The 13266-nt window shown below is 34.0% G+C and overlaps 1 protein-coding gene across 1 annotated transcript in view; it reads right to left on the reverse strand.

The window, feature by feature from the left end:
• LOC108550011 (trace amine-associated receptor 7d) overlaps positions 1–13266 on the reverse strand; it is a gene marked incomplete at its 3' end in the record, with an annotated part of 117266 nt that overhangs the window by 76320 nt on the left and 27680 nt on the right. The window contains exon 2 of the mRNA XM_017903603.1: positions 6032–6157. Within this exon, the coding sequence (XP_017759092.1) occupies positions 6032–6157 (126 nt within the window). The remainder of the gene's footprint in view (positions 1–6031; positions 6158–13266) is intronic.

Consider the following 13266-nt stretch of genomic DNA (forward strand, 5'->3'; position numbering starts at 1 on the left):
TTCCAATGGTTGGACGGTGCCACACGATCTTGAGTTGATTGTACCCGATTTGTTTTTATAGCGAATGATCACTCCACGGGAACGATTATCCACAAAGCCTTGTGTCGTGTTTTACTGGTTGTGTACGACTGTGCGTAATTGACTGGCTGTGCAGACTGACCGTGTTTGATAAAGACTGGCTGAATGTTTTTTGAAGACTGTTTGATCTGAATGTTTGACAAAGACTGTTCGATGAAGACTGACTGTGCGATCCACGATCTTCCGAAGCCAAGGATTGTTAAAGGAAATCGGTTTCCTGATTGGCGGATGTTCGGACCGAGGGTAGGCCCTCGGTCCGCGAATCAGTTGCCCCCAAAGAAGGGAGGAACGTCTTCCACGGTCAGGTCCGCTTCTTTTGCAGGCCCATTGTCAGCCAAATCCTAAGTGTTGTTGCTTGCTTTCTAAAATTAGATACCGAAGAATGCCTCGTGTTCGGTGACTCGAGGAAATAAAGAACAGTTTGCAAAGTATATTGAAAATGGAGAAAATAGAAAACGTCGAACTTGAAATAAAGCAGCAATTGGGATCTGGCTGTCAGAAGACCGTAACGGGTCTTTTGGGTCTGGGGTTTGTCCCAGGATGGGACAACGTTGGACATAACAATCCTGAACATCTTCCGTCTTCCGTTTTCTGTCTTCCGTCTCTTGATGTGTTCTAGCTGACTTCTCGTTTTCGTCTCTGATGTGTTGTCTTTGAGTTCTGATCAACGTCTCGATGTGTTCTATTTGAATGCTAACCTACTACCGTCTTGATGTGTTCTGATTGACTTTTAACTATCGTCTGTCTTGTCTAGTCTTGATCTGTCTGGCGTCTCCTCGAGTTTTGGAAGGACTTTAGGTTTAGGAGTGGGAATTGTCAAGAAAGTTTCCTTTCGGCATTGTTTATGTTAAGATTTATGTGGAAGTCTGGTCAACATTTTGGCAGGTCAGTCGCACGTGCGTCCCGTCTGTGGGGTCTGGTCCTAGGTAGTTCTGTCCACAGTCCTTGCCTTTAAATTATAAATCTTAATCCTCAAGAAGGACGGTAAGGCACGTCTTACATGCATTATTACCGGCGCAACAGTCTTCATTCTACAAACACAGATTCTAAAACCTCGCCTTGATTTTTATGACTGTGGAATGTTACGATTCAATTATTCGTATAAATTCTGGACTAAATTTAAATCAACCGATTTATGGCAATTGTATTGTTTGAATAAAATTTAAAATTTTCACTGATATCCATATTAACCCTTTGCATTCGACGACTTTTTCGTTACAGAAAAATAGTAATTCCAAGACTTTCTGTCAGAGAATCGACGATATTTTTAAAATGCTAAATGAGAAATCATATTTTTCTTCGACATTCCACACATTGTTAGGTAATTTTAAATTTGATATATTAATTAATGTCGATCTTTAGAATTTGATTAAATGGTGACTAAGAGAGTCACTTCTCGAGTGCAAAGGGTTAAGAGCACTTTCAATTTTTTGTTTCGCTTAATCTAAATTTTTGTTTTGCTTAATCTAAATTTCAAACCTTGGATTTGAATTTCTTATTAATTTCACTGATACGTCCGGAGCACTGCAGCTCTCACGACCGGAGTTTCGCGGGTTGCAAGGCCCGCTACGCTAACGCGACAATGCTGAAGGGATGCGGTGGTCTATTTTAACTTAATTGAGATAAACCTAGTTAGGATTTGAACTGATCGAGTTGATTATGCGACTGTTTGCGATATGAACTAATTTTGTTTTGACTCTTTTCGTGTATAGACGCCTGACTCCTGTGTTTCAATGACTTTATAAATTCGGATGTATTCTGATTGGTTGGTGTGAAATGTGAGTGGTGCATACGTGTTTTTCTATTGGTTGTGAATAACATTAAGGGTGTGTATCAGCTTCGACGTTTTTGGGTGGTGGCGAATGGTGAATTTGGGCTGCTATGCCCATCGTCTCCGAAGTGAATTATTGACCCTTGCTAGGGACTAACCCAAGTAATGACCAAGTAACCCAAATATCCACGAGTCCTGGGACGGTAACTATAGGGAAATAAAAAATCCTTCCACTTGACTTGGGTCGTTAAGTCCTAGGGATACAACATTCACACTGTACTGTACTTCAGCACGTATATGTTACATGCAATAAATTATTATAGAATATAATATAAGAATATAATAAAAAACTTAAAAATGTATATAATGAAAGGAAACGGTCATATGAAAGCTATTGATATCTGTTTAAATGTATATCTACAATTTTTTTAACACATATCTAATATTTATATTACGTAAAGTTAATGTTCACATATGAATAATATATATGTATACAATACGTAAAATGTCGCATTTTATTAATTGTGAAAGATTTGATATTTATGATGTGTATTTGGAGAAGAACAAAAATTCATCTTCACGTATTTAACGTATATAACGAGAGAATTCGATATGTATAAAACATTTGATACAAACATTTAGATATTTGATTAAAAGGATATCAATATTCATCGTATGACTTATTTACTATTCAAAAGGATATGTGAAATAAGGAAATAAAATTTATTCCTACAAACGATTAAAATTAGATCATAAAAAGAATAAGTTGAATAATATCATTAAAAATAACCAAAGCGAGCAACGATTTTTTAATAACATAATATCCGAATATTTATGAGTCAGTATATATTCACTGCAAACGAATTCCTCTGTCATTCAACGATGAAACTATCCCAAATGTGACAACCAATCGATATAACCAGTAGCTTCGGTTTCTTCTAAAAATATACGTACGTACTTCAAGACGTTCAGCTATTTCAATTAGAAACATAGCGTAACAGGAATAATACGTTTATCAGTAAGCAAATTCTTTAACGAAGAATTTTCAAGGCACGTGTTGCCTGTTATTCATCCGAAGCATACTCTCTCGTGCAAGCACAGGTTCATATACATAAACATTGCACATTATCCTCCACGTACGTCCTAGGGACATTATAAAGCCGTAGTGTCCAACTTTAGCTCGAGAGTCTCAAGAGCCTATCTGACTTTGCTTGATGTCCTATTACGCACTCGCACACTGATGCACATTATGTAGAACTGAATCTTGAACTCTGCCTGTGTACCCTTCTGTTTAAAACCGAGGTAGAAGGAGAATATCGTATTAAAATCGTTAATCTCTCTCTGGACTATCTGTATGATATAATGGTGGCATACGAAGAGGAATTTGAACTACATTATAATAGAAGAACCAACTGAAAGGATTGAAATTCGAGACTTTCGTTGCTTACAAATGAAATATTATAGACAGTCGAATAATTTGAAGACATTTATGCGAAGGTACAAGTAAAATTCGTCTCTGTAAGATATTGATTGTAGTTATATGCTTCTTTTATCTCGTAATGTTGGAACATTTCGTGAGAGATTATCAATAAAGTGTTTTTACGAAAGTGGTTCAATAGCGAAGAAGACATCATCATGATACAAATTATTCTTTTAATCATTGAATAGTGGCGGAGATTTCAAATCTACATTCTTTTCTTACAATAGAAGAAATAAGTTAATTCTTTTCTTTTATCTTCTTTTTCTTTTTGTTTACAGCATGATGAAATTTGTTGAGATAATCTCAATGATCTCATATAAGGCTATTTACCTTTGAAAAATGTTACAGTTTGTTATAAATTCTATCTTATGGGGTCAGGATAATTCGGAATCACTAATTATTAGATTATTAAGTTGTATAAATAAAGATCGTTATGAATTCACGAATTTATAATACAATTTATAATATCGACAGATCGTGGCAGATAATTAAATTCATTGGAATAAATTCTACATATGAGAAAACTACTACGAAGGTGAACTATGAAAAGAAAAAGAAAAACAACATAACACAAAAATAAACGATTTTATATAAAAAAGATAAATTTCACTTTGAAATGTTTCTCATCACTGAAGCTTTGAAAGCTCGATGCGATCCCTCAAGACATTCCAACGTTACAAATTTACACTAAGCCCACGATGTTCTAAATCACAGTTTTTGAAGTTCCGATTAAATATTCTGCATTCGACTTTATCAATTTTGTTACTTGATTTCTCAATTGTTCTTATAATACAATACATATACATATAATCAATTTTTCAATATTTCTTCATATTCCGTTTCTTCTAAAATGCTTCATCCTATGTTCCTTCATCTTCACTACGACCGATCATTTCTCTGATCATAGTAGGTTTAGTCTTAAAAGTGATACTGTATATATTTTAATTGGTCATTAAATATAACCATGTTATCTTGTCGCTGACTAATGGCTAACAACAGTCGATGCCTGTAAAACAATAAAATCAACAAGCAAACTATTACTTTTAATCCATAACCTTTCAAATTTGAATAATTTATGACAACCTTGTTTATGTGATTGATTATCATTTATTTAGGATATGTACGTTGTAGACACGCTTGTTAGGCATTAATATAATAAAATATAATATATCGAATCATTTTTATGCAACACTACATTATTATGTAGCACTATAAGGATTAATATCATTGCAGTGAAGGTTTGCGAAAATAATCTTTCCAATTATTATCATTATTTACATCCACACAAAGCATTAATAAAATTAGGAAAACCTGTATTTTACTTTTATTGTTCATTTTTATACGTAGAATTCTCTGTCCAACTACACTAATTCAAACCTTATGAATATTATACAAAATTTCTAGTAATGAAAAAAATTATTATTTATTATACATTCGCAATATATTTTATTTGTAAAAAAATGTAAAAATATTTAATTAAAAATGGAAAAAATAAAAAATATATTGAAAAAGTATTATTAGAAAAATCACATATTTATAATACAGGAAAGTAACATAATATAAGTGTCCAATATATTCCTTGTGTTAGCAATTTTTTAAATCTGATAACAAAAATTTTGGCACTGCCATAAATCTAAATGGGATCGTATACAATGAAAAAGTAACAATTTTCCAGAAAAAAAATTGTATTCAAAAGGAAAACAGTTTTTCAAAGATATCGGATGGTTCGATTTTACACCAAGAGTAAAGGTGAAACTAAATGCATATCTGTATAAGGTTGTGTAACAATTAATATTATCATAGAAGTTTAATTTCTAATAATTTACTATACTACTTTTACGAGTTTTATGTTAAATTTTATATTAAGAACAAATTAAGTTAAATCGCATATCACATATTTGATCTATGAAATATTTATTTTGACTATTTGAAAACATATTTTAAAAACTGGTTAATTTTTCCGTTGTTAAAAAGCGAGCTGAAATCTCTAACACCACGCGTTGACTGCATACCGCAGCTCTTATCTTATTGTTAAAAAAGTAATGGTATCCGGTTTGACCTACGTACCCGTCTTTAGCACAATTCTTCTTTATAGCAGTAGAAAATTAGATACCTATATTGACCGCAAATAAATGGTCTCTTCGTCTCTAAAATTATCGTTCAACTCCTTTTGTTATTACATCTCTTGGATATATTTTTTCCTCGATAAACCTATTAAATTCTTATTGCTTCCTTCAATCGTAAATATCATGTAAAGAAATAATTACGTATATTTCAGGCGGCAATGTTTTCAAAATAACTGATTAATAAATCGAAATATCGATTTCCTAAAAAGACTATTATTTCACTGAAAGATATTTTGATAAAATATTGCTTTTTTATTAAGAATCTTCTAAATATGTTCAAGCAACAAGTACTTACTTTCTTATTAATAAGGATTTAAGCATGAATTTTCCGAATCATCTTACGATTTAATAATTGATTCTCAATTAAAATTTTTGGACATATACGATTGTTTATGCTTCCAATAATTCTAACATTTTCCAAATGACCTCTGCGTTCAATATTTCTGAAATTTTCATAGCTGGTCTTATGGCTAACGCTGCAAAGTATCACATGTAGGCACGTGTGAAGCATTATCCAGATCACGGTTAACAAAAAACACATGCACTTTATTATATGTAAGTGTGAATATGTATTACCTGTATTTGACAGACGACTTCGCCGTAAGGCCAACATCCATAGACAGCTGGTAGGAAGCCGAATGGTGTAACCAGAAGACCAATAGCGAGGTCGTTGCTCGCCAAACTCGTCAGTAAGTACTTTGGCTGCAATAAAGTTGAAGAGAACCTGTTGATCGTTTAGATTATATTGTTGCGGTGTTATTCGTTACGCGAATCAATTTTATATCGACCTCATTGAACGTCGCTTCGTGATCAATTGCTCGTATTCGATACGTTTCATATCCTATTAATGAAGACTTCATTAAAATTTATACATGGAATTATTAGACATAGAAGAAAATTCTATTCAAATGTTTTTAGTTTTACGCTTTATGTCAACTAGATATCTAAACATAATTTAGCTCATTCACAACGATGATATTCAGTTTTTGAAACATCGTGTTATATATTATTTTATTCACTATGTAACTTAAAAAATAATAAATTCAATTTTATTTTTCCCAAAAACGAGATCGTAAATGAAAAAAGTATTTCTTGTTAGCGATTTATTTTTGCACGCTACGTTGAATCGCTATTCTATCAGTTCAACCACGATTTTTGTAACATCCTCTATAATCGATCGATATTGATTTATTAGAATAAAGCTACAGTAAAATTTGAATATCACGACTATTGAAATGTAGATAATGATTGGGAATAAAGTATATTTGGCCGATTTAAATGGCCTTGAGATATATTATCGAGGTTAATGTTTCGAGCAACATTCCTGTGCGTAGATGTACCGACGAAATAAAGTAATTATTTGCAAATTTTAGTGTATGTGTATTTATATATACTTTATGTTTTGACATTTGAGATGCATACATACTTTACAGTTGAAAATAAAACGAAAGAACATCATATAAATTAGTAAACGATAAATTTAATATCGAATATCTTGTTTAAGGTTATTCTTAACTTCAATCTATGTATTCCAGAAGATAAAGAATATACACAAATTTCCAAATCATTGCTTTGTTACTTGTCAGTAAGTGTACGTAACCACGAACTTCGTATTCTCGAATTGACGAAGTATTCGATTTATATACATGAAATTATTAATTCTTTAACAGACTTGGTCGCATTCAAAAATTAAAAATTACATTATTTTAAAATTAGTTCTTAGAATTATGTCAAATATAATTTATTCTTGAAATAACACCAGTGTTTTATAAAATATTTTATAATTTATGTTTCACTTTATGAAATAAATTATTTCTTCTTTGGCACTGATATTTATGGTTTCCTACTTTCGTACATACTACATATTTACATTGTTCCTTACAATCATTATTTCACGCTTACTGTGATACTTACTATATTTCCTATTTGTTAGAACCGATTCATCGTTATGCTTTGTGTTTGTTAATAAGTGTTATTGTTTGTAAGACGTAGAGAGACGTTTAATATCGAATCAACTCTTAATATATTAAATCTAGCGAATTTAGTGAATCTTGTGAATCTAGTTATTCTGAATATTGAAATTGTCTTATCCGAGACACAAGAAAAGAAAAACTACGGGTTCAAAATGATGTCGTTCGATTTCTAGATGATGATAAGAAAAATTTAAAGATATACGATCACATATTAATGAAAAAAAATATTTTTGAAATCTAATACTCCTTTTGTATTTTTAGCATCAGCACGAGAGATTATTTCATTTGCGATTTTAACCAATGTTTCTAAATTCGGACCACTAACAGAAATTTTTCTTGGTATAAATAAAAGTATAACCTGTTGGTACATAATGTATGGCTATTATGCTTTCCACTTGTGCATATATATATATTGTGCACATTTCTGCTTAGTCGCTATTTTCGTTGTAACACTGCAAGACGTCAAATTCTAGACATATGTGGCCATAGCGATGCGTTTACGTGAGACACATATATGGTTCTTTTGGCCCTATCATTATTTATAAAATTATTACATTATTTATAAAATGACAACTAATGATCATTTTTAAATTATTATTTGAAATAAATTTCGGTCAGATCTGTTACTTAACGCAAATAGTATTTATTTTATTTTATGTGGAGGCAAGTTAAAATCAAATTAGGAGAATATAAGCTTATAAAATTTCATTTTAACGTGACAAAGTAAAATATAATATAACATTATAGAAGTATAAATAGTCGTAAGAAGTAGTCACTTGCGATCACTTAATCGAAATTATGCGATTTCATACAACGAAGAATGAAACAAAGACGGATCAAGCGACAACCGAGCCTCGTTTAAGTCAACAAAAGATGCTTCTTCGCTCGAACTGCAATAACAAATCGTTTTATGAATCGACTCTGTGATTCCCTGCTATTCTCGAAAAGGATTTAAACGAAAAGCCTCGAAGCGCACGGATTCCAACTGACGACCAGTAAAATAAATACCGCAAATACGAATGTATGAGACAATAAAGCTTTCGCCACCCAGCACTCGACGTTCAAAGTCAACAAACGACGACGAGTCAGTCACGCCACTTCACCCGATAAAACATTCAATTTTTGTCATTTTTCTTCTACTCGATAGAATTGATTGCCATTGATCATCGGTGCGCTATTTAGGATTACAGTAAATCCGTATACGAACTTGATTGCACTATTTTCAATTAAATAAATCTAACAATAGCGGCTTTGTTTAATCGTTTCTTTCCATTCCATATTTTTATTTTATCCTTTTTCGGCTGAATTTCGATGAATTTTGAAAATCAATATTTATTTGACGTTGTTATATCAATGAAATTATAGTGTGGAAATGTCTTGGGAATAATAGAATTACGATGAGGATTAAACATATTTAATGCGATACATATTGACGACTCGATATATCAGTCAACCCTTTTCCTTAGCTCTTTTCCTATTTCGTCTGATTCTTTCTCAAGCGGAGCAAACGCAACCTTGGAAATTTATCAACTGTACGCGAGAATGCGCCGAAGCAGGCGTCAGCCTCAGGAGTCGAGAGATCAGTTTCCTATCATTGCTATTCGCAAAGTGTCTCTGTTAGTTCAATGTTCATGAACTCTATTATAAAATACCCAATTATAATCACTGTGTCGTGTAACTAGATGCATTAACCTTTTCGGTACGGAGGTATTGGCCGCGGTTATACGTTCGTGGTACGAGGAAGTTTTCCGTAGGAGCGGCTGTACTGTACGGCAGCGTCAGCCGCGAAAGCGCGACAGCCTAAACCAATCCTCGGCCGAAAGCCGATTTTGACAGAATCTTATCTCGCGGATCAGACGGAAAAGCAAACGAAACAGGCTCGACGCTTAACGTTTTAAAATCACATTTATTTCTTCACAGTATATTAATTAAAGTAAATGGCATTGATATAAATAATTTGTTCCAATATCACAAAATTAAAGTAAATAATAAAACTAATAGTATAACATAATAAATAACAAAACTGATAGTACAATATAATAAATGACAAAACTAATAGTGTAACTTGGTGTGATAGTTCACATTTAGATATACAGTCTGTTCTAAACAAAGGGATGAACGGAATACCGGAAACGTCATTTCACGGATTAATATACATAATGGAACAATTAGAGCAGCCGGGATTTTAAACAGAGGACAGTAAAGTAATGCGTACTATAGAGAGTAATCATATCCACATAACCTGCCATAACTGGCGATTTTAGGCGGTGCGGCGATAGTACCCAGAGAACGTTTCGTGGCCGCCGCCAATCGGCGGCAGTAGTACACACGGAGCGTTCCGTGGATGCCGCCATATGGCAGCAGTAGTACCGAAAGGGCTAATATTAAAAGAACGGCACTTGAAGAACATGCTTATCAACATAAGAATTTTCTTTTTTCTTGTCCTGTAAGCCGAAGTTTAGATTCATTAGAAACCATTTGATTGGAATAAATAAAAAATCGCACTAGTAATAGCAATCTTCTTTTATACACAAGTGTACAATCTAAGATTATTTTTTAACGACAGAGTGTTTCACGTCATGCTGTGTTTAACTACTAAGGCATAGGTGATATGACAAACAAAATTTCGAGACACTTTTCTCCTTATTTTTTATATGGAATATCATTGTGACAAGATAAATTTTTACCTTTAATTTTTCACGTTTGTTCCAAGATCATTTCATACTTTCTAAACAAAATGCAATATCTTTGTTTTGGAGTAAAGAGAAAAATAAGTTCGGTACAGACTTTTGAAATGACATTAAGGCAATCGAAGATCGCAAAGTAAACAAGTTTTATATCAGATGTCTGTTCAGAGAATCGATGTCCCTGTTACTTTGAAACATTATTGCAGCATGTTGTAAAACGAACGATTCGTCGTTTGCGTAGTGGGCGTCCCAATTCGATCTTTGAATGCAATTATTTTCCAGACTAAGGTTCGTTCTAAAAATGTTTTAAATAGAACTTATACCGTTTCGAGGAAGATATTATGATCGTTAAAAATTCCCCGATGTCTTTAATTTCTTTCAATGGAATTGCATGCCTTTATTTATTCTTGTTCCGGCGTGGAACAAGGAAGACACAGTTACGGTCTTCCAACAGCCAGGTCTTAGGGTCTTTAGGGGTATCGGAATTTTCCTCTCCATTCCTCCTGCATGTTTAATTGCTTTCATTTTTATTATGACTTCTCGTGTCGCGGAACACGAGAATCCTGGAAATTCCTAATTTAACGAAATTAGGCGACAGCTCTTAAAACTTGGCTGACAATAGGCCTGAGAGCTCCACGTGGTTCGCACACGTTGGAAGCCTCAGACCCTAGCTAGGGGCGATAAACGGCCGATGGAGTCATCAGCGCGCGGGTGGACTCTACGAACTTCATCTTGGAGGAAAGGGTTTCCTCCACTACCGTCTTCGTTTGGGGAACCTGTCCTTCCTTCAAGATGACCGATTTGCGGACCAAGGGAACGCCCCTGGTAAAATCAGCCATTAATATTTGGCGAACTCCCGATTTTTCCTAAGACCGATCTTAGGAAAATCGTAGAGCATGAGTTCTCTTCGAATCGTCGAAGAGTCGAGTTCCAATCGAGTCGTCAAGCAATTCAAATCGAATAGACAACGAGTCAGTTCTCTACGAAACGCCGAATAGAGAATCTCAGAGCCTACTTATCGAGATCATCAAGAGTTTAATTCCTCTCGTTGTACAAGAGTCTATCGTTCGACTCCAGCCGCGACCTTCTCTTTGCTCGTACAAACTGAAACAGTTGTTCAATATTAATTTGGCGGGCAACATTACGTGATCGCGAGACGGCCTTACAACTCGTCGAACCCCACAGAAATCGCTCAAAAAGCGACGCGACATTTTTTGGTCCTTCGATCCGAATAGTGACCTGTGACCCGATCCAATTCTTATATAGGCGTATAATCTATTTCGACACAAATTTATTGCACATACTTTGATATTTCAGGATCGTTTATGGACGATTAACACGTTGGCTGCCGCGCGAATTTTACGTGACTTGCCCAAGGCGCCAACATGAATTTTTCATTATGCGATGCATATTATGTTGAAATATTTACAGCAGATAAGTTTAGTTGTATAAACTTGTTTTATGCATTTTTCGTGGTGGGGGGTCACCGGTGACCCCCAAGGCGCCGCAGACCATTGTTACGATTATCAGTTGTTCCACACTGTTACGCTTTTGTTGCGAAACAGCTACTGTCATTTCTTAGTCTCGTTCAGTGCTCCCTGCAAGCAGGTAAGTAAATGCATTCGTTATACTCTGTCACTTTACATGAGCTTTTACTTTCATTCAATTTTTTAATTAGCCATTACAAATATGACGTTAACTGAAGATTATGAGTCAAAAGAATTGCACTAAGAAAGTGGCGACATATTGTGCTGATTGTTCTGGTTCATCTTTTCTGTGCCTACCGTGTTTCAATGTGTTTCATCGTTATGCGCACAAATAACATGTATATTTTCCTTGTATTAATAAAATTATTTTTGCATGTTCTGTACGGCATTAATTTCTTCGAAGCATTACAGAAACAATGGTATTATTTAGAAATTTATAAGTATCGATGTTTATCCAAATTATGTATTTTAACTATTGGTCGCGTCGCCGGTCACCGGTGACCCCCACGGCAGCCAACGTGTTAAGGACATTTCATTAAAAATTTATACAAAAGGCTGCTAAAATTTCTCTCGTAGAATTCGGAAATATAAAATCCGACCGTAAACATCATACGATCAGCAAGAGAATCTAAGAAATTACGGGCTCATATCATTTAAATGGAATGTAATCGTTCAAAGCTTAGAAATATTATAATTGTTGAGATGCAACGACTCGAATGTCTTATGAACCAGTACTGATCCTTCATAAATCACATTAGCAAGAAATGACCTGCACTGCTGTTTACCTTTTTCGGATAACTGTAATAACGTGATTGTCCCAGACCATTCAGCTCATCGCCAGGCCACGCCGAGTAGCAATGTACCTTTATCGTATAATTATTTCGTATTTCCTATAATATTCATACGTATCTATAGATAATCTTTTTTTTATCATTTAAAATCAGTTAGAACTTTCTACTGACTCTCGTAATACTCCATTTTTGTTAAAAAGAAGATTGGAGTTTTTTCAAAAGCCGAGGATACAATAATTCTGCTTGCGAGTTTGCGTTCAATGCGAAAAGCTGTACAAGGTATACACAGTGCATATTGCAGAAAAGAAAGAAAGTTAAAATTTGTTGGTCAATCTAATCAAGGATAGCAATAGTCCCATGTGTGGGACGAAATCGTCTGCCACTGGAGAACAATGCAGCAGCGGCAAAAAACAACCATTCCGATAAATTAGCCACCCATGGATTGAACACATTTGATGAACGAAAAAGACTAAGGAGATTGTATTTTTTCCAATTTCAATTCAGTGATTAAGTAATTTCATTTTGATCGTGTGATTGCTGAGTGTAATCGCGTTTATGCTATTTGTACATTCATAGCCGGTGCTGAATGTAATTGTATGATAAATCGCACCTAGACACGATGCGAATTCGTATCAATCGTAACACGGTAAGTATAGCAAATAGACACTTGGTGATATATTATTCCTTTAATAATACAGTGTGAGTACTATTTAAAACATTTCTTATACCATCTATAATTTCATAAATAACCGCGTTCCAAAATTAAAATGAGACATCCAATATAAAAATGGGCCCATACGACATTGATTAACGCTCAAGCATTTTGTCTTTTTGAAATATCTTAAATCGTTGTTTCAGAAACAGGAACATTTG

This window comes from Eufriesea mexicana, unplaced genomic scaffold (genome assembly GCF_001483705.2).
Source record: "Eufriesea mexicana isolate 0111107269 unplaced genomic scaffold, ASM148370v2 scaffold2438, whole genome shotgun sequence".
Classification (NCBI taxonomy): Eukaryota; Metazoa; Arthropoda; class Insecta; order Hymenoptera; family Apidae; genus Eufriesea; species Eufriesea mexicana.